At 61.4% G+C, this 20826-nt stretch overlaps 1 protein-coding gene across 3 annotated transcripts; it reads left to right on the top strand.

Annotated features, from left to right (window-relative positions):
* The first annotated feature begins 901 nt into the window (after window positions 1–901).
* Window positions 902–20015, top strand: LOC138720462 (protein O-GlcNAcase-like). 3 transcript variants are annotated; one of them, XM_069856695.1, is made up of 17 exons: window positions 2520–2803; window positions 6238–6289; window positions 9006–9103; window positions 9566–9696; window positions 10443–10614; window positions 10938–11036; window positions 11631–11915; window positions 12291–12434; window positions 12938–14151; window positions 14227–14401; window positions 14676–14732; window positions 15563–15648; window positions 15877–15981; window positions 17770–17861; window positions 18356–18548; window positions 18621–18792; window positions 19378–20015. In XM_069856695.1, exons 1-17 carry the CDS (start codon window positions 2764–2766, stop codon window positions 19512–19514), a joined length of 3252 nt encoding a protein of 1083 aa, XP_069712796.1. In that variant the 5' UTR covers window positions 2520–2763; the 3' UTR covers window positions 19515–20015. The 3 variants fall into 3 exon arrangements, with proteins under 3 accessions (XP_069712794.1, XP_069712793.1, XP_069712796.1); XM_069856693.1 differs by lacking the exons at window positions 2520–2803; window positions 6238–6289 and adding an exon at window positions 902–972 and having other exon boundaries at window positions 12941–14151; XM_069856692.1 differs by lacking the exons at window positions 2520–2803; window positions 6238–6289 and adding an exon at window positions 902–972.
* The last annotated feature ends 811 nt before the right edge of the window (window positions 20016–20826 follow it).

Genomic DNA, 20826 nt, shown 5'->3' with positions numbered 1-20826 from the left:
GAGATGCCAGGAGAGGGTTAGGGTGGACGTTAGGAGAAGGTTCTTCCCCCAGAGGGTGGTGGAGCCCTGGAACAGCTCCCAGGGGAGCAATCACGGCCTGACAGGGGACAGGACGGGAGGGAATGGCCTCAAGCTCCACCAGGGGAGGGTCAGGCTGGACATCAGGAAAAAATATTTCCTGGAAAGAGTGATTGGTCCCTGTCGGAGGCTGCCCAGGGAGGGGGTTGAGTCCCCTTCCCTGGAGGGGTTTAAGGGCCGGGTGGACGAGGTGCTGAGGGACACGGGTTAGTGATTGATGGGAATGGTTGGACTCGATGATCCTGGGGGTCTCTTCCAACCTGGTGATTCTGTGGTTCTGTGATTCTACAACATTCCAGAATCCTTTGGACAAGCCCTCAGACACACGGTCTGGATGTTGGGGCGTCCTATGGGACAGGAACGGGGCTCGTCGGTCCCTGTGGGTCCCTTCCAGCTCAGGACTTTCTATGATTGTATAACCTGCAGAGCAGGAGCCCTGTGGGACTCCTGAACTGACCTTGAGGAAAATGCTAATTATAGACAAACCGTCCTGTTTCTCCAAATACTGACCACGTTTCCTTTTTAGTGACTTGACAACTGACTTGAAGAGGGCTGGGCCAGTGCAGGCCCTTCCCGCTCAGGGTTTCCATGATGCCATGATCACTGCTAACACGAGCAATGGAGGCGTTTGCCACATGGGGTTAGGGAAAATGGGATCAGATTGGCTGGTGTGATGATCAGTGAGGGTGATATTGAGAGCCAGTGGAGATTGGATGAGGTTTCAGAGAACAGGGGAAAGAAGCAACACAGCACTGTCTTTGACAAGAGGAAAAAAAAGGAGCTAAAGAATTAGAGGTCGCGTAGCTCAGCTTCCCAGCCCAAGAAATCCACAGAGCAAATGCGGATGCTCCCAGAGACAGCAAAGAAGGGGAAGAATCACAGCAAACACCCAAAGTATACACAGCCCGGTCTGACTTCCTTCTCTGACAGTCTCTGTGGACAGGGTGATGTCATCCTTGTCTCTCTGCCCTAACCACGCCACTTCCCTGGGTGGTGCGGCAGCCCCAGGGCGCTGGGCTGCTCCCAGCTCTGCCCAAGCCGTGGCTGGTGGCTCCAGTCTGCCCCACAGCCTTCTCCAGGGCCAGACTCACGCTCCACATTCCCCGGAGAGAGACCTTATAGCGACCTTCCAGTACCTGAAGGGGCTACAGGATAGCTGGGGAGAGATTTTTTTTTAAAACCTGTGATGCTGCTTCCCTTGAACCTTGTGCCAGGGCTGTGGTTTCCCTGTCTGCAACCAGCTCTGCCCCCTGCCATGGGCAGGGACACCTCCCCGTGGAGCAGCTTGCTCAAAGCCTTGTCCAACCTGGCCTTGGGACTCCTCCAGGGATGGGGCAGCCACATCTTCTCTGGGCAACCTGGGCCAGGACCTCCCCACCCCTGCAGCAAAACATTTCTTTCTAAGTTCTCATCTCAATCTCCCCTCTTGCACAGCCATTCCCCTTGTCCTATCCCTGGTTATCAGACCCCTGGTCAGCGGCTGAGGCTCTGAGTGCTCCAGTCTTTCCTTGCTTTGTGCAGCCTCCTCCATGCCGAGTGCTGAGCTTCAGACAGACCTTGGTAGCCCACAGTGTGCTCTGATGGCCCCTTGCCTGCCAGGACACTGCTGGTCAGTCTTTCTTGGTCTCCGTGCTGCTGTGATGGCCTGGACACCGTGACTTGGCTTCCTAGCACTGCGTTAGCCTGCAAAGGCAAGAGATGCCACAGTCCTTGTTCTCTAGGATTTTGATGCCCACTTCCCCTGTGCAAGCCCATGCCTGTGGGTGAGATGCGATGTCTGCAGGCACTTGGCAGTGGACAAAGTCTGGTGCGGTGGGGTTACGGTGCTGTTTGGTGAGGGAAGGCTGCAGGGATGCTGCAGGACGCAGGCCTCCCTCGCAGTAAGACTGGCAAACAGGAAAAGTGACCAGAGAACGACCAGAGCAGCCTGATGATGCCGAGCATCCTGCGTGCAGGCAGATACCCGTGACCTGCAGCTGCAGGATGGGGAACCGGTGATGTGGTACCCCTTGTGCAAACCAGAACCTGTGGGATGGAGAGGATCACGAGCCAAATGCGTTGGCGGCTTGGAGCAGGGTGATGAAAGGTGAACCGCAGTCCAGCACGGGCACATGGGTGGGTTGTGTCCAAGGAGATGGAACGTTCCCGATGTCACGGACCTGGAGAGGCGTCGCACCTCGGTCCCGGCGTGGGGGTCCCAGCGGGGAAGGTGCAGCTCAGTGATGAACGCGAGGGGATGGGGAACCAGGGAACAGCGCCGGGGCCGAGGGTCCCGGGGAGCCGCAAAGGGCAGGAGCCGCTGCATCAGGAGAGCCCCCGGCCCCTCTCCAGGGAGGGCTCCGCCGGTCCCCCCGCCCCCTGCGCTGCGGCGGCCGCGTCTGCGCGGGGGAGGGCGGCGGGGGGGGCGTCCCTCCGCGCATCTTTCCATTCCCCTTCGCGTCCCTGGTCGCATCCCTCCGTACATCCCTTCATTCCCTCTTGCGTCCTTCTGTCCCTCCTTGCATCCCTCCGTCCCTCCGTGCACACCTCCATTTCCCCTCGCATCCCTCATCCCTCCGTCCAGACTCCCTCTGCGCATCCCTCCGTTCCCCCTCGCGCCCCTCCGTCGGCGCATCCCTCCGTGCCTGCATCTCCCGGTGCCTCCGCGCATCCCTCTCCCGCTGCGCATCCCCCGGTACCGGCCGCATGGCGGGGCAGCCGCGCTTCCTCTGCGGGGTGGTGGAAGGTAAGGTCCCCCCGGGCCGCACGGCAGGGCTTGCTCAGCATTCAGGGCCAGGAGGGGGTCGCAGGACCCAGGGAATTAGGGAGGCGGGGCCCCTGCACCCCGTCTCTGCCCCGGGATGTGGGACCAGCACCCCCGGGGACGCTCCCCAGCTCTTTCCTGGAGTGCTGCCGCACCCACAGCCATCCCAGCGCAGCCGAACTCCCCCTCAGTGGGGTGCCGAGACCCCCAGGTCTGCCCTGGGCTGGGGGCAGCACCTCAGCGGGCGCCCCTCCTGCCTCCCTGCCCGCAGCACCGTGCCCAGAGCTCAGCAGCGAGAGCCTGTGTGGCTCAGCCCTGTCCCTCTGTCCCCCCAGGACCCCAGCTCCTGTTCCCGCAGGAGCTGGACCAGAGCTGGCACCCACCAGGGAAAAGCATCTCCACTTTTTCTGCCGCACAGCACCCCGCTGCAGCCTGCTGTCTGCTGCCTTGGCTGCGAGGAAGCAAAAGCACCGTGAAAATAAACACAGAAAAAAACCAAAATGCAGGGACGGGGAAGCTGATAGTGTAGAGAAAAATGAGTCAGAGAGAATCACTGATGTAGGAAAGCTGAACTGGGAAAGAGAGGGAGGGGGATGCTGCCAGCAGAGCTGCTCCAGGAGGAGGAGGTTCTTGGAGAGTGAGGAGGGAAAGGCATCCCTCGCTGTGGCAGCAGGGTGGCAGGGAGATCAGGGAGGTGGCAGAGAGCCCAGCGTGGTGCCGCGGTGGGGAGGCTGCCGAGCAGGGAGCAGCGGCAGCAGGTGTGGCATCTCCTATAGAGAGTCCCTGCATCCTCCTGGCACTGGTCACTGATACCTCAGCGTGACCCGCTCCCACGGCAGAGCAGGGGCTGGGGAATTGCTGACACTGAGGAACTTTGCTTCCTAGTATGTTCATTGGGACTTTGTGAAGAAATCAGGGACATCCTAGATGGACCAGAGTTTGTCAGGTGATGGGGATGAGGGGTTACCGATGTGACCTGGGCTGTGAGAGAGCCAAGGTGCAAGCGCACGTCACTCATCGGTGCTCCTCTGCCTTCAGAAAGGCAGGACACCAGCACTGCTCCTCTGGAGACAGCCACAGGCACAGGCAGGGTCTTACTGGTACAGTTTAACCAGTTTACTGGGTAGAATATAAAGTAGAGTGGCATTTTCCACAGAGCTGCTGCTGGCCCAGTGTGTGTAGGTGGCAGGTGTCATACTTGCAAGGCAATGTTGATTCACAGCAAAGTGTGAGCTGGGCACTTGCAGGAGGTGCTGTTCAGGGAGGGGCCCTGGGGGACCTCACTGTGAGCTGAGCAGGACTTCCTATGGATTGCAAGATGGAAAATCTATTTATCATGGAAATAACTATCTTTGCGTGAAATGCTTGCTGGGATCCTTGAGTGGCCGCAAGTTTTGCCTTCTGCATGGTGGGAATGGCTAGCAAGGCAAACGTATATTTTTTTCAGAGTGGATGGAACCATTTAGGCATTCAAGGAGGTAGAAGGTCTGCCTGCAGAGAAGATGATGTTCAGTGTGTGCTGTGGCACAACCTGCTGCGCCTCGGCTCAGGCTGGGGCTGACGGGCTGCAGGATGAGCTCCTGCCAAAGGGAGCAGGGCAAGAGGGTCCCCTCCCAGGCTGAGCGGTGCTGGTGCACTCAGGGCTTTGGGGAAACGCGGGTGCTTTCCCGGGCAAGGCTGGCCCTAGGCGCTAGGGGCCAGTTCTGCCTCCAGACCAGCAGAGTCATTGCTGCCCGCCCTTGTGTGCTGCCTGGCACAGCGGATGCAACCACTCCCCTGAATATCAGCTCCTACGGGCTGTGTCTGCTGGGAAGGGCATTGAGTGGTTTAAAAGCTGCTCATGATGCGGAGCCCATCTGGAACAGGAAAGCTGCCTTGGTGGGTAGTTAATTGCCATTGCTGTCCAAGATATATTGTCTGTGAGACTTCACATTGCGACAGTCAGATCTGGCAGAGACTTGAAGTGACTGAAGATCCTTCTCTTGCTAAGTTCCAAGTCTGTGTTGGAACACTTACAGGTCCCCGCTGAACCCCTCTTTAAGAAAGCGTCAAATCTGCATCTCTCCAAACCCACTTACTTACGCTGCCGTTGTCCCCAAGTGAACTGGTTGCTTTCCACTGAGTATTCTTTCTCGCCAGCATTGTGGGCAGCTCTGCTTCTCCCAGGTCTTTCTACACGCAGAAACAGTCAGGGCCTTTCCCTGACAGTGATCCCAGCAGGGGACGGGGTGCTGCATGCCCAGCAGGGCTCCTGCTCACCTTACCCGGTCACAGGCTGGTTCCCTGCCGTGCAGAGCGCAGGGCAGACTGCTGGCTGCTGCAGCCTCAGGCTTAGGTCAGACACTGGTGCCCAGCAACCACCTCCAGCCTGCAAGCAGCAGAAGTGGAAATGTTAAGAAACACTTGGGAATTTGCTGACTCCGGATCTGTAGTTCCTGCATTTCGTTCTGTTGACGTGAACCTTCTGGAAGGGCACTGTCCTTGCAGCCACCCTTGGTGCCTGGTGATGAGTGTATTCGTTAGCAGACAGCTGGTAGAGTTGCTCCCTGGTTGTTTTTCCTCTCTTTAGAATCACAAAATGGTTTGGATGGGAAGGGACCTCAAACCCAATCCAGTTCCACTCCTCTCCCGTGGGACACCTCCCACTGGATCAGGGGCTCCAAGCCCCATCCAACCTGGCCTTGAACCCCTCCAGCCACCCCAGCTCTGGGCAACCTGGGCCAGGGCCTCCCCACCCTCACAGGAGAACGTTTCTTCCTGATATCTCATCTTTTTTCCCTTGGCAAGCTTATGGGGATGGTGTTTCCCAGTGGGGGACAGACAAGGTGTCTGTGGAGCCACAGTCCCAGCACATGTGGGCTTCCCCGCAGGCTGGTTGTGTGTTTCTGCTCCAAACATCTTCCTGTGGGGCAGCGATGCTGCCCCAACCCCTGCCCGGCTGCAGTGTGGGTGCAGGTCTGCAGGGTGCAGGGCAGAGCTGTGTCAGGGCAGTTTTGGTGCAGCTGGGGTTACGCAGTCACTAAAGGTAACAAGAATGGGGTTTGTAGCTGATGATGCTCTGCTTGACACAGCTGACACTACGCAGATGCAGGGAGATGCAGAGAGACATGAAGGAAAATCCACAGGCAGAAAACTCCAGGAAGGATGTGCAACAGCTCTGTGCATCAGGACACCCCAAAATTGTGCCAGAGTGCCCTGTAACCCAGCCAGCAGCCAGTCACCTCCTCTAGGCTTGGCTTTCACTGTGGAAATGCCCCCTCCCAGGTTAAGTGCTACCTCCCTCTTTCTGGGAAGGGTGGGAGCGTGAACATCACATCCACGCGCTTGAATTCCGGTCAAGATCACAGCAAGGATAACAGATTGTTTTAAGGCAGATATTGACAACGGCATTTTGGCTTTTTTTCCCTGTTTTACAGGTTTCTATGGGAGACCATGGTCTATGGAACAGAGGAAGCTCCTCTTTCAATGGCAAGTACCCTGAATTTTCCTCTCTGAAGCCACTAGCCTGTGGCAGAGCAACAAGGTGTACGCCAGAGAGATGTGGGGGAAGGAGCAATGAGGGAAAATGTGCTGGAAGGGGGCTCCTGGGGCTGGTGAGCCTTTGGAACAGCAGGGTGGTGGCTGTGAAGGGGGTTTGTGCCTCTCCTAGGGCTGCTCCTGCAATGTCCCCTCTGTCCCAGCACTCTTGCACCCCTAGCTCGAACCAAGGCAAAGACTCTCCTGCCTGGATGCAGCTGCGGTGGCTGCAGGATGGATGCCTGGCCAGATGTGGGTAGGCTGCCCTGTGCCGGCAGGTGGTGCTGGGGCTCTGCCGCTGCCCAGCTGCAGCCAGATGTGCTCGGGGGGTGGTCCTGGGCTGGGGTTGGGCACCCCAGGGGAGTGGAGTCTGGAGATGGGACCTGGGAAGGGCTGGGTGGGCACCAGCCCCTGCGTATGGGCACTGCACAGCTGGCACTGCACTGCTGGCAGGGATGCTCCAGTGTGGATGCGGACACAGAGGGATCTGTCAGTGGGAGATGATCAGAATCTTCTCCCTGTGCCATGGAGGGAGCACTGGCAGCTGGGGAGGGCTTGGAGAGGAGCACGGGGGCTATGTGGGCCTGGAAACGCTGCTTCTGGAGGCACCAGGAAAGCTGCTCTGCCCGACGGCAGCGTGGCACGAGGCGGCTGCAGCAGCCCATGTGTGAGAGGGGCTGGAGAAGGGAAGTCAGGGCCATGTGAGAGAGAACGCAGGGGTGTTCGGTGGGCTGGAAACCCACCTTGGGTGCTGACCTGGTAGGATGGGTGCTTATGGCCTCATCTCTGAATCCCGTGGGTCTGGGCAGCACCACATGGCACCAGCAGCTCCTCGCTGTGGAAACAGGTGGCACAACAAACCTGCATCACTCATCACCAGAGATGCAGATACAGAAAAACATAACTTAGAAAATGAGGGGAAACGCACCAGAAGGAAAACAAGCTCTGATGTTTCAATGTCTATTAGGAGTGAGGAGGTCTAATGGTGGCCTTGCTGGTGCTGGGCTGGGATGCATGTTCTCGTGTTTGCACGCGTGAGCAGTGTGTTCAGCAGTGGCTTTCTCCTCTGGACACAAACAAGATGAGATGCTTGTATCATGCAGAACATGAAGTGCTTCCCAGCCTCTACATCATGGGAAAGCATAAAACATTGTCTACTAAGGAGAATAAATAAAAATAAATGAATGTATCAGATGGCTTTTGTACAGAAGGGCCAAAAGGGCTGTCAAGGGAGGTGTCTACCCTGTCCTGGTAATTTCCAGTAAGTCTTGGATCACTGGGAGATTCTGGAAGGAATCCATGCTTTTTGAGGCCAGAAAGGACCTTCTGACAGTGCAGTTTGATCTCCTGAGGCAGGCAGGCTCTGGTTGTTCTCAGAGCTGTTTTCCTTCAGCTCCGACTGCAGTGGAGCCTCTGGAGAGCTGGAGACCTTTCCTCTCCCGTCTTGTCCGAATGCGCATCCCTGTGAGTCACCCCGGACCCCGCCACATCCCTGCCTGCCAAGTGAGGCTTTTCTCTCCTCTGGAGGAGAGAGGAGCCGGCTGGGCTCCAGGACTGTGTTGCTCACAGCTTTCCACAGTGTCAGTGTGTGGCTCCTTGACAGAACCCGCTGTGGTTTACCGGGTCCTTCCCACGCTGTGGCCACTGCTCTGGCAGCATCTTCCTCCAGAACAGGGCACCAAGTCTCCCTCATTTCTCCTGACCCTGTGCAATGTTTCATCCAAGGCTTCTGCTACTGGTAGCATTGCAGGGGACTCACGTTCAACCTGTTGTGTTCAGCTGTGACTTCAGAGGTTGTATCTTCTGTGGTCTCCTATGTGGGTAGGACTTTATGTTCAGCTCTGGTAAGGAGCTTGCTGCTTGCTGAAGCCCAGCAGGTGAGGCCACACCTTGAATCCTGGTCTCAGTTCTGAGCTCCTATCTACAAGAAGGACATTGAGAGGCTGGAGAAAATCTGGAGAAGGGAACAGAGCTAGAAAGGGTCTGGAGACCAGGGGTTGTGGGAGCAGCTGAGAGCCTGGGGCTGTTGAGCCTGGAGAAGGGGAGGTGAGGGGAGACCTCATGGATCTGCACAGCTCCCAGAGAGGAGATTGGAGCCAGGCGGGGGTCGGGCTCTGCTCCCCAGGAACAAGCGATGAGATGAGATGAAACGGCCTTAAGTTGTGCCGGGGAGGTTTAGATTGGATATTGGGAACAACTCCTTCCCTGACCGAGTGGTGAAGCCCTGGCAGAGGCTGCCCAGAGCTGCGGTCCCTGAAGAGGGTCAAACAACATGTGGCCATGGCACCTGGGGACAGGGTTCAGTCGGCACAAGGGCGCTTGGGCTGGCGTTGGACTGATTCTATAAACCTTCTGCAGGCAGAAGCTTCAGAGAAAGCCTACAGGAAAGCTGAGGAGGAGCACTTGATCAGGGAGTGCAGGGATAGGATGAGGGGAACGGATTTGAGCTGAAAGAGGGGAGACTGAGGTGAGATCTTAGGAAGAAGTTTTTTCCTGTGAGGGTGGGGAGGCCCTGGCCCAGGTTGCCAAGAAGTGGTGGCTGCCCCATCCCTGGAGGGATTCAAGGCCAGGTTGGATGGGACTTCAAGCAACCTGATCCAGGGGGAGGTGCCCCTGCCTATGATTCCATCCACGATGCCTGTGGGTAACCCTTGTCCTTGCTGCGCAGGCTGAAACTCTGGGGGCTGAACTGCTACATGTACGCGCCCAAGGACGAGCTGAAGCACCGGCTGCTCTGGCGAGAGCCCTACACGGAGCATGAGGCAGGTAGCGGCTCTGCTGGGCTCAGCACGGGTGGGGGTCCTGGGTCCTGGAGGGTGAAGCGTGGTCAGGGGCTCGGCCAGGGTCAGGCTGGCGGTTACCACCCTCCCTGCCAGGACTCTGCCCTGTGCAAGGAGCTTCCCCAGACCCTGCCTGGTGCAAGGAGAGCCACGCACCCTGCTCATCACATGAAGTCCCCTAGGAGCCCACCCAGCATGGGGAGCTCCTCATCTGGCCATGGGCTAGAGTATGTCAGGACACACAGTCCATAGCAGACAGTCCTCTGTGTGCCAAGGGAGGACTGCAAACTCTCTCCACTGGGATTCTCCACTCCAGGTGCTCTCTCATGCCTCCTGCTGCCCTCAGCTCCTTCCTTTCAGGCCACTGTGGTCCCATCTCCCTCCATGTCCTTGTCTCCCTCCATCCCTTGCCTGCCAGCGCTCACAGACCCCTCTGCTTTGTCCCCAGCCCAGATGCAGTCTCTCATCGAAGCCGCCCAGGAGCAGGGCGTGGAGTTTGTTTTCGCCATTTCTGCGGGCCAGGACATGGTGTTTTCGAGCGCTGGGGACCGGCGCCTGCTGCTGCAAAAACTCAGGCAGGTACCGTGGGCTGTTCCTTCATCCCACTGCTCCCAGCCAAGAGGAACGCGTGCTGGGGAGGGAGGAGGGCACATCCACCCTAAGGGCTGGTCTGGGGCTGCAAACACAAGCTCCAGAGACTGCTGGGCAGCCCTGGAGGATGGTGCAGGATGGTGCTGAGCCCCTGGGAGGGTAAAGAGCCACCAGCACAGCAGGTTTGCTCCCTGGGCCTCTGCTCCTCCCCAAGGCACAGCCAGGACAGCAGCTGCCCTGCGCTGCTCCATGCCCAGCCATCTCATCAGCCACCTCCAGCTGTCCCCCGTGCAGGGACCTCCTGCCTGGGCATGTGGTGAGGCTCCTCCTGAAGGTCTGCCAGCCTCCACTTCCACTGCAGAGCTCCCGGTGCCGCAGGGCAATACTGGGGAGAAGATAGTGTCTGGCACGGCGCAGTGGGAGTGGGCACTGGGCAGGCTGGACTCTGGTTTGGAAGGGCTCCTGGTCCACAGCAGCCGTGCCAAGGGCTTAGAGCAAGGTGGGACGTGGCCATGGGGTGGACGTGTGCCTGTGGAGTGGCCGAGTATCATGCACGGTATCCACTCCACTGGCGCGGGGGACACAGCAAGGGCTGCTCTGACTGTCCTGTCCCTCCAGATGCCCCAAAATTCTGCTGTCCTTATGGGGCCCCAGGGCGGGGGCTCAGCCAGGGCTCTCTGCCTCCTTCCTCCCTGCCACCCGGGGGTCCTAGCAGCCTGTGCCTGTGCCCACAGGTGGCTGCCATGGGGTGCCGCTCCTTTGCACTGCTCTTTGACGACATCGACCCCTGCATGTGCCAAGCTGACAGAGACGTCTTCCCCTCCCTGGCTCAGGCTCAAGCCTCTGTGGCCAACGAGGTGTACCAGGAGCTCGGCCAACCCGCCGTCTTCCTCTTCTGCCCCACAGGTACAGCCTTGCATCTGTGCAGCCCCTGCCATCCTGCCCCTGGGAGCCTGGTGCTCGGCCAGCCGCGGCACCCACAGCAGACTGGGCTGCACCTAGCACCGGTGTCTGCTGCGAGTTGCTTGCCCTGGCAGCCCTCACAGCCCCTCATTCTCCTGCGGGAGCCCTGGAGATCTCAAGACTAGGGCAGGACCAGGCTGCCACTTCAGCAGCCATGCATGCCGTGTTCCCCGTACCGTGCCTCTCCCCAGCCCCTCTCCATCAGTCCCAGGCACCCTCTCCTGGTCTCTCTGTGGCTTGAGGGATGCTCTGTGCTCTCTCCCCAGAGTACTGCGGCTCGCTCTGCTCTCCCAGCCCCAGCCAGTCCTGCTATTTGCTGACCCTTGGCCAGGAGCTGCTCCTGGCGATTGGTGTCATTTGGACAGGTAAGCGCCTGGGGCGGCTGCGTGGGGAGCATAGAATCATAGAATCATAGAATCATAGAATCACCAGGTTGGAAAAGACCCACCGGATCGTCGAGTCCAACCATTCCCGTCAATCACTAACCCATGTCCCTCAGTGCCTCGTCCACCCGTCCCTTAAACCCCTCCAGGGAAGGTGACTCAACCCCCTCCCCAGGCAGCCTCTGCCACTGTCCAATGACTCTTTCCGGGAAATATCTTTTCCTAATATCCAGCCTGACCCTCCCCTGGTGGAGCTTGAGGCCATTCCCTCTCGTCCTGTCCCCTGTCCCTTGGGAGAAGAGCCCAGCTCCCTCCTCTCCACAACCTCCTTTCAGGGAGTTGGAGAGAGCAATGAGGTCTCCCCTCAGCCTCCTCTTCTCCAGGCTAAACACCCCCAGCTCTCTCAGCCGTGGTGGGCTGGGCTGCAGTTCAGCTCTGCTTCTGCTGCGGGAGGGTGGACGGGTCGGCTCTCCCCTTCCCTCCACGCTGAGTGCCCAGACGTTGCGAGTGTGTGTGACAGCGTAACATCTCGTGCTGTTTCTGTGTTCCATGTGCATCCCTGCTGTGATGCTTCAGGCCCAAAGGTGGTGTCACAGGAGCTCTCGGCCGCGCAGCTGGAGGAGGTGGAGGGCGTCCTGCGGCGGCGCCCCATCATCTGGGACAATCTGTACGCCAATGACTATGACTGCAGACGAGTCTTCCTGGGCCCCTACACGGGCCGCGCGTCCGGCCTCATGACCAGGCTCCAGGGACTGCTCCTCAACCCCAACTGTGAGCTCCAGGCCAACTTCATCCCCATACACACTCTGGGAAGCTGGTTCCGGAGCGAGCTGGGGAGCTGTGCCCACGCCGATCGCACAGGTACCCAGCCCCCGTGCTGCAAGCATGTGCACCCAGGGCAGGACCCTGCCCCGCGCTGCCTGTCTTTGCTGTGGCCCCATAGGCTTCCCTGCATGACATCCCAGCATCTTGGGGTGTGGGATCCATCCTGGAGGCATGTCCCTGAGGAGGGGGCAGCCCACACTCAGTTTTGATGGGATAGATCCATTGAGCAAAGGATGGAGCTGCCCAGGCCCATGAGCTCCACTTCATAGAATCATAGAATCATAGGATGGTTTGAGTAGGTAGGGACCTCAAAGATCATCTAATTCCAACCCCCCCTGCCATGGGCATGGACACCTCTCACTGGATCGGGCTGCCCAAGGCTCCATCCAACCTGGCCTTGAACACTTCCAGGGAACACTTCTTTAGGAATGGAGACTGCGGCAGTCCCGGGGAGCAGCCAGGGTCCACGAGATGGGAGCTACAGCCCCCAGGAAGCCTTGGAGCAGGCGCTGCTTGACTGGGTGGCCGAGATAAACAGGCAAGCCTTGGAGTCAGGTAGGTGATGAGCCCACACGACAGCATCCCTCACCGCCCTAGAGCACGGGACGGGCTCTATGGGTTGCTCAGAGGGTGAGGGAGCCCTGTGTCCTGGCTGGTGCTGCAGCGGGGTCTGTGTGGGTCGTGGGGGGCAGGCATGGGTGTCCATTGCACTGTGCTGCCCCGTGGGTGCTCCTGCCATGGCCACATCCCAGAGGAATTTCCTCAGCTGGGAGTGTGGGAGCCTGGGCCACCATACAGCTCTGGAAGAGGGGGTTCAGCCAGGTACAAGCTCGGTGTCCCTCACTGTTTGCTTCCACAAAGACTGTGGCTCACCAGGCGTGGAGGCCAGAACTCTGGGAGCTCAGGGTGATGCTAAGCCCATGTCCCAGTGGCTCCCTGGTCTCTGCCAGCTCGGAGATGGAGCTCCCTGGTGTGGCTGTCCCAGGGCTGTCCTGCCCCATGGGCAGAAGTTTCCATGCAGGTGCCAGCGGGGCTCCCCCCTTACTCCTTTCTGCCAGGAGGAAGGACCCGGGGACAGCCCAGCGTCAGCCTCAAGGGAGGGACGAGGCTGCAGCCCAGCGCAGCGGGAGGATGGGAGCCCACGCCGGACCCCCAGCCCCACGGCTCTGCTCCCAGCTGGACAGACCAGTGCAGCCCCAAGCCCTGTGCCGTGGCACGAGGGGACGCAAGGAGGGAGGTGACCTCGGAGCCCGGGAAGGGCGGTGAGAGCAGGAGCTCTGCCAGTGGTGGGCAAAGTGGCACAGGGGACAAGGACCAGCTCACCACAGGCAGCCGAGCGCCTGGCGAGCCCTCCTCTGATCTGCCCAGCACCACGGGGAGTGCCCAGTCCGCAGAAACCCCGGTGGATGCCGAGACCTTCCACAGCCCAGGTGACATGATGTGCTGCAGCCATGCCAGCCAGAACCTTCCCCTGCCCCCTGGAGATGCCAGGACAGGGGGTGGCAGCGCCCCCCAGACCTCCGGCAGCTGCCAGCCTGAGGCCAGCAGGGCTGACATCCCCCGGCCACCCCCAGCGACTGGGGCTGGCACCAGCCCTGGCCCCCCAGCACCACTGACCATAAAAGAAGCTGGGTCCATCCCCATGGCACCACTGACCGCAGAGGAGGCTGGATCTGGCCGCACGGCGCCACTTACCACAGAGGAGACTTGGTCCATCCCCACGGTACCACTGACCACAGAGGAGGCTCGGCCCATCTCCACAGCACTGCTGACCCCAGAGGAGGCTCAGCCCATCCCCACAGCATCACTGACCCCAGAGGAGACTCTGTCCATCTCCACGGCACCACTGACCGCAGAGGAGGCTCTGTCCATCCCCATGGCACCACTGACCACAGAAGAAGCCGGGTCCATCCCCATGGTCCTGCAGACCACAGAAGAAGCTGGGTCCATCCCCATGACACTGCTGACCACAGAAGAGGCTGGGTCCAACCCCTCAGCACCACTGACCATGGAGGAGGCTGGGTCCATCCTCATGGCACCGCTGACCATGGAGGAGGCTGGGTCCATTCCCACAGCACCGTTGACTGCAGAGGAGGCTGAGTCCATCCCTGCGGCACCGCTGACTCTGGGGGAGGTGCGGATGCTGGTGGAGCTCTTCTACCTGCCCTACCATCACGGGCCACAGGCACAGCATCTCCTGGAGCACTTTCGTTGGCTCCGGGCAAACAGCCTCACTGTGGGGGTCCCGGCCACAACATCCAATGCCTGTGGGGTAAGGATGGTCCGGATGCTTCTGCAGGACAGTTGGTGCCCATCGCTGTTGCGCTAATGCCCGGTCTGTCCACAGGGTGCATGCTGGCGTGGCCGAGCCCAGTCCTTCCAGCAGCTCTGCGCTCAGACGTGCCGCCTGCACAGCCGCTTCGTCAGCAGCACCGGACAGGCTCTGCTCTATGACCTTCACCCCTACCTCTGGGACATCCGCAACATGCTGCTGGCCGCCAGTGCCTTTGTCCTCTGGCTGGGTACGTGGCAGACGCTAGCCCTGCACCAGCCCCTGGGGCCATGTGTTCGCGCTCTAGCCAAACCCAGCCTTGTTGAAATGCAGGGCACTACAGCGCACCCAGGGCTTCTGAAGCTTGTTCTGTGGTGACTCACTCTCTGAGCCCCCGTCCTACAGGTCTGGGGTCGCTGTGTCCAGCCGGGGGTGCCAGGGTCTCCCCTGTGCGTGCACCTCCCCTTGACACTGTCTCCACAGCTGACCTGTGCCCCACACTGACCCCTCCTTCTCCATTGCAGATGGCCATCTCCTCTGTGACCCTGACCCCAAAGGCACGTGGGGAAGCTGCTTCGGCTGTAAGTACCAGTGCTGCTCTGGCTTGGCGGGGCCCTGGCTGCCCTCCAGCCCTGCAGTGACAGCCAGCACCCACCATCGGGCTGCCCTTTCCCATTCCCTGCCTGCTGAGCAGATGAGGAATGGCCATGGGAAGCCTGGAAGCCCTGCATGCCCTGACACCGGGGCAGTGCTGCTGGGGACAGAGCAATCATCACAGCAGATCTTCACCCTCTCGCAGCCTACAGGGAATGCCTGTTTTTATGGCATGGTTCCTCTGCCCTTTTAATCTGAGGAACCCATAGTGTTTCTGGTAACAGGGATCCAGGGCCGCTGGGAGCAGTGATGGCCTCTGTGACAGAGGTGGGGTTGGAGTGTGAATGCCGGTGCAAAACTTCGAGAGCCCCTGTCCCTCTGGTTTAGGGTTCCTGGGTTCCTCTGTGGGCCTTGTGACTTCTTACAAACCGAGAGCTGGTACCAGATGGCAACCTGAGAGGAGCTCCAAGCCCAGTGTGGGATGGGGCGATGTGCCCTGACCCACTGCCACAGGGAAGCAGCCTGTGGTGAAGCAGCTCTGTGCGCGGCTGCAGCTTCCCAGCTGTAGCCACGAGCTGTCTCTGACTTACACCTTTCCTGGAGGCAAGATCACACCTTTCCCCATTCCCCCACTCCAGGCCCCATTGCAGAGATCGCGCTGCTACCCCAGCGCGTGGGGCTGCTGCCTGAGCTTCAGTGAGCTCCCATGCCCGGCGGTTCTGGGTGCAGATCCTTGGAGCTGTGATCTGCGCGCGGTGGAGATGATCTCCCAGGCTTTTGTTCACCTCGCACATGTCTTGTCTCCTGCTGCCTCCAGGGTGCCAGAGCATCACCGCCCCAGTCTCGTTGCGGGGGGACGCTGAGCCCTGGGTGCGTCGCGGGGGCCTCTTTGGAGAACTGCAGGTGAGAGCACGCTGGTGTCTGTAAAGCCACCAGAAGGCCAGGATCCCAGCTGCCACTCCTGGCCCTGCCTTTGGGTCGCTGCAGGCTTGGGGAGACAGAGCTGCCCCAGGCTGATGGGTTTGCTGCGGCTCCTGGGGTTCAGGGTCCCTCAGAGGACCCTCCCACTGCCTCCAGGATGAGATTTGGAGGCAGGACAACCTGCTCCTTGATGGACCGTGTCTCTTCCAGGCTCTGCTGCCTGTGGGGAACAGCTGTGACCTCTTCTACCACCCTCCACCACTCTTCCCGTCCAGCCAGCTGTACGTCCTGCGCCCGCTGCTGCCCCTGGACAAGGTGAGAGCCGTGGGCTGGAGAGGTGACCTGCACCTCTCGGGATGGAGCCACCTCTGCGTAGCCCACACTGTCCAGGCACTAAGGAGACACAGGCCCATCTGCTGCCCCCACGGCTGAGCTTGCAGCGCAGGGTGACAGAGATGGGGAGGGACCTTTGGGGTTCAGTGCCCGCGCAGAGCCAAGGGCGAGTCCCTCGGGGCTGCAGAGTGGGTGTTGTGGCCAGCGGCCTCAGCAGGGACCACTGCCTCCCTCCGCGGGGTAAACGCCAGGCACAGCCCCCCCCGGGCAGCTGGCAGCCTGGGACCTGGCTCCAGAGTGAGTGGTGGGCACAGAGCTGGGGTGGCCAGACTGCAAGGCTCATCTCCAGTGCTGGCCATGAGCAGATGCCAGGAAAGATCCAGAACAGGACAAGTCTGGATGGTGACGTCCCGAAGCCTTCGTCCACCTGCAGCTCTGGGCTGCCTGAGCCTGCTGAGGTTCATCCCCAGTTAGTCTCTTCTTCAAACTTCTACTTTATGTGGCAGGGACAGGACGAGAGGGAATGGCCTCAAGCTCCACCAGGGGAGGGTCAGGCTGGACATTAGGAAAAAAATTTTCACGGAAAGGGTGATTGGTCCCTGTCTGAGGCTGCCCAGGGAGGGGGTTGAGTCCCCTTCCCTGGAGGGGTTTAAGGGACGGGTAGGCGAGGTGCTGAGGGACGTGGTTTAGTATTTGATGGGAATGGTCGGACTCCATGATCCGGTGGGTCTTCTCCAACCTGGAGATTCTCTGATTCAAACGCTCACCCAGCTCACAGGATGATTCCCCTGTAACCGGGGCCTCTGTCAGCCACAACCTGCTTGCTGCCAGCCCCCTGCTCTGCCTGAATCCCAGCAGCACGATGGGATGGGGGGAAAGGGAGAATTTGGAGGCAGGTGGACACACCAGTGAAACCACAGCCAGACCAGCAGAGTCCTGGGTTCCCCACAAACCATGCAGCCTCCACGCTGCTCCCTCTCCCCGCTGCCTCCGTCCAAAGGAACTGCTAACACTGCAAACCCAGCCGTCATGGACACAACCGTGTGTGCCTGCTTGGCTGCGGGGCTGGTAAACAGCAGAGGAGGAGCTGCAGGCACGTGAGAGCGGATTGCAATGTCAGGCTGCAGCTGCCAGCAATTCCCACTGCCAGAGCTTGTTCTCGGTGCCTGTAGTCAGGGTGTCTGATCAGGCTGAGCTTCAGCAGCTGAGTGTGTCCAGTGAAACTCAAGAGAAGAACCTAGCTGAGCACTTCAGCCCCTCTGGGATGGGCGCTTGGAGCGCTCTCTCCTGCCCTTGGCTCGCAGCCATCCAGGCAGCTTTTCCTTCAGAAAGCGATGCTTTCACTGGTATGTTCTTTCTGCTGAGCCTGTGGGCAGCAGCAAACCCAAACTAGCCCAGGAGGGGGAATTTAGCCATGTCCCACTGCACACATGCTCCATGGAGACCTGGTTTTGCTGGTGTCTGGCTGGTCTGAGCATGCTCCAGGCTGGAGCTGAGCAGCGTTCCTGACTGGAATGGCAATTCCTTGTTTGGAGGCGTTGCTGTGCTGAGGCAAGGAGCCTCGGAAGGTGGCACATGGGGCATCGCTTGGTGCAGAGGCCAGTGCCCGTAGGTGGCTGGAGCTCCTTCCCTTGGCCAGGACGTGCCGGAGGCCGCAGCTCCGGCCGCGATCCTTCGCCGGGGCCAGCCTGGGCAGCTGCTGGGGCTGTGGGGCAGGGAGCGGGCACAGGGCAGGCAGAGCCAGGCCTGAGCTGTGTCCGGCTCTTCCAGGCTGAGCTTTACCGCATGTGCCGGGAGAGCTTGGACTGCGACCCCAAAGTCGCTGAGATCCTCACGGCCCATCCTGATCTCCTCGGTGACCGGTGAGACGTGGTCCCTGCGGGATCCTTGCTGCTGGGCACGTGCTGAGCTTGGTGTTGGGCAATGTGGGGCCACGGGGCGAGGCAGTGACCGCTTCTTGCACCGCAGTGGGGACCAGCTCTGCCTGCATCGCAGCTGGTGCTGGCCTCGTGCTGCGGGAGCAGGCAGGGAGGGCAGTCCCTGCTGGCAGCGCCGTGGGCATGGACCTGCTGTCCAGCCTGGCCGTGGCAGCTCCCCTTGGACAAGGGCTTCTGCAGGGGGTTCTCCAAGGGATGGGTTGGTGGGCACTGGAGTGCTGTCCCACCAGAGGCGTCTCCAAGGGGTGGATTGCTGGGCACTGGGGTGCTGTCCCGCTAGGGGGATCTCAAAGGGATGAGTTGGTGGCCCTGGGGTTCTATCCCACTGGGGCAGGGAGGAGGATGCTGGGTCCGAGCTCTCTCTGGGCCAGGCTGGGCTGCAATCAGCAGTTCAGCGTTGCTCCTGCTCTGGCTGGCAGGCTGCTGGGCAGCTTCCTGAGCCTGAGCCCCGAGTACACCTTCGTGTTGGAGGATGAGGATGGTCCGTGTGGCTATGCAGCTGGCGCGCTCTGCGCTGAAGGCTTCCTGCAGCAGCGAAACAGCGGCTGGCTGCCGGCCATGCAGCACAAGTACCCCCGGGAGCTGGACGCGGGGTCCCCGGCACTAGGACAGGTGAGGAGCAGAGCAGAGGGGTCCGGGGGTGGGGGTGGAGGGGGTGCCCTCACTTGTGTTTGTTGCCTGCAGGATGCCCTGGAGGAAGCGCTGCTCTTCTTCCATGAGGAGCCTCCAGCTGTGCCCCTGCCTGTGCTGCGGCGCTTCCCATCGCTGGTGCAGCTGGGCACCGCGCCCCGCGTGCTGGACGCGGGCGTCAGCCGCAGCCTGGCCGTCTGCCTGCTGAGTGCGCTCAGGGCCAATGGTGAGCCTGGCATCCCCGCGCAGGGGGCACCGGGGCGCCCCGGACCCCACACAGCCCCGGCCCTACTGCCCAGCTGCCCACTGCCCTGCACCCCGCCACGCAGCACGGGGCAGGGGCAGCCCTCGCTGCGGGTCCTGTCCCCTCTCTGATGCCACCTGGCCCCGGTCCCCATGCCCCCCGCCCTCCCCTTGCACCCAGGGATGCGTGGACCTGTGTCTCAGGGCGTCGAGCAGTGCCCCCAGTGTCCCGGGGCAGGGGAAAGGCTGACAGAAGGGGCTCCCAGCCACAACCCTCAGCCCCAGCGCGGCGATCCCAGTGCCACAGAGCAGTGGAGGCTGGTGGGGGGCGGGGGGGTTGCAGCCGTGGCCCCCAGCCCCAGTGCTGCATCCCTGGTGCCACAGGGCAGGGGAGAAGCTGATGCCCATGTGAGCAGGTCTCATCCATGGCCCCCAGCCCTAGCTCTTTATTCTCGGTGCCACAGGACAAGGGAGAGGCCGACACCCATGCCAGGGGGTCCCAGACACAGCCCCCAGCCCCAGCGTGCGATCCTGGTGCCAGGGTCCTGACCTCTCGCCTCCCTTCCAGGGTCACGGGGAGTGTTCTGCCAGGTCAGTGCCAGTGACCGGCAGCAGCTGAGCTTCTACAGCAAGCTGGGCTTCGTCGCGCTGCCCGTGTCCTGGGGCAGCTTCCCCAGAGTGCAGCTCCTGGGACGCCTCCTCTGAGCGTGGGGGGCTGTGCCGTGGGGCGGGCTGACCCCCATCCACACAGCACAGCCCCGAGGACGCGGGAGCAGGGGGGGCACCGTGAGCAGGGAGGTACAGGGGATGGGGGACACAGCTTGGGGGGAGCAGGACGTCCCAGGAATCTGAGGGTCTGTGGGTGGCATCTCAGGAGATTTGGGCATCAGGGCCCCTCTGCTCCTCCTGGAACTGTTCCTGCTTGCTGAGCACCTTCCCCTATTGCCGGGGTGCTGCCTGCGGGCCACGAGCCTGGCCTGGAGCCACGCGGGCGGTGGTCTCGGGGCACAGCAGAGCGCATCAGCGCTTGGGATGGTCCCTGTCCCGCAGGCTGGACTGCCCGGCTCTCTGCATCCCCCAGGCTGGGCCCCTGCTGCCAGGGCTGGCCCTCGGCTCCCAGGACCGATGTGGTATGGGGCACAGCGAGGCAGCGCCCATCCCTGCTGCCCAGGGGCTGAGGGAAGCGCTGTCCTTGGGAATAAAGTGTTTGCTAGGCTCTCACTGCGGCTCCTGTCCTGGCAGAAGCACTGGGGCACCAGCCTGTCCCTCTCCCCGCCTCGTGCCCACATTTGCGGGTGTCTCGCTGCAAATGAAGCAGCTCCCCATGCACCTACCCCCCAGCCTTGGTGCCCCCGCACCGCGCTGGCAGCTCCCCGCGGGGCCAGGGCTGCAGGAGGGGGCACCTGGAGCCTGGGTCTCCCCTGTGGATGCTGCTGCCGTGGGGGCCTGGGGGCTGCTGCGTGTCCAGGACTGGGGGGGGGGCAAGGAGCTGTCCCGTGGGTCCGGGGCTCTGCTGCAGGATGGGACCCCTGGGGCTCCCCCTTGGACGCGGCTGCTCTGTGGGGCTGGGGGCTGAGCCTACCCCTCCCATGGCAGGACCCCCTCCCTCTCCCAATGCACACCCCCCCCCTCCCGCCCCAGGCAGCCCCCCCCCACCCGGGCACCCCCCCCCCCTCACCCTCAAGCAGCCCCCCCTCACTCAGCAATCCTCCCCTCACCCAGCAGCACCCGCCTTCCCCCGGGTTCCTCCCCTGGTAGCCCCCCTCTCCCCCAGCACACCTACTCCCCCCCTCCCCCGGGCAGCCCCCCCTCCTCTGAGCAGCCCCCCCTCCCCCAGGCAGCCCCCCCTCCTCTGAGCAGCCCCCCCTCCCCCAGGCAGCCCCCCCTCCTCTGAGCAGCCCCCCGGCCTCGCAGCAGGGCTAAGCGCCGGGGGCACCCGGGGAGGGGGGGCTGCGGCCCCATCCCGGCTCGGCGGGGGCTGGGGAGCGGGGTCCCGGGGTCCCGCACGGGCTGCGGG

Source organism: Phaenicophaeus curvirostris, chromosome 4 (assembly GCF_032191515.1).
Source record: "Phaenicophaeus curvirostris isolate KB17595 chromosome 4, BPBGC_Pcur_1.0, whole genome shotgun sequence".
Lineage (NCBI taxonomy): Eukaryota > Metazoa > Chordata > Aves > Cuculiformes > Cuculidae > Phaenicophaeus > Phaenicophaeus curvirostris.
This window is presented reverse-complemented; position numbering and strand designations above follow the sequence as displayed.

What these genes read in the sequence shown, in the direction of transcription:
- LOC138720462 (XM_069856695.1), top strand. Translation starts at nt 2,764, where the DNA reads ATGGCGGGGCAGCCGCGCTTCCTCTGCGGGGTGGTGGAAG. An exon ending in TGCCCACGCCGATCGCACAG is followed by an intron (nt 11,916 to 12,290) that starts GTACCCAGCCCC and finishes GAACACTTCCAG; the next exon opens with GGAACACTTCTTTAGGAATG. An exon ending in CAACATCCAATGCCTGTGGG is followed by an intron (nt 14,152 to 14,226) that starts GTAAGGATGGTC and finishes GTCTGTCCACAG; the next exon opens with GGTGCATGCTGGCGTGGCCG.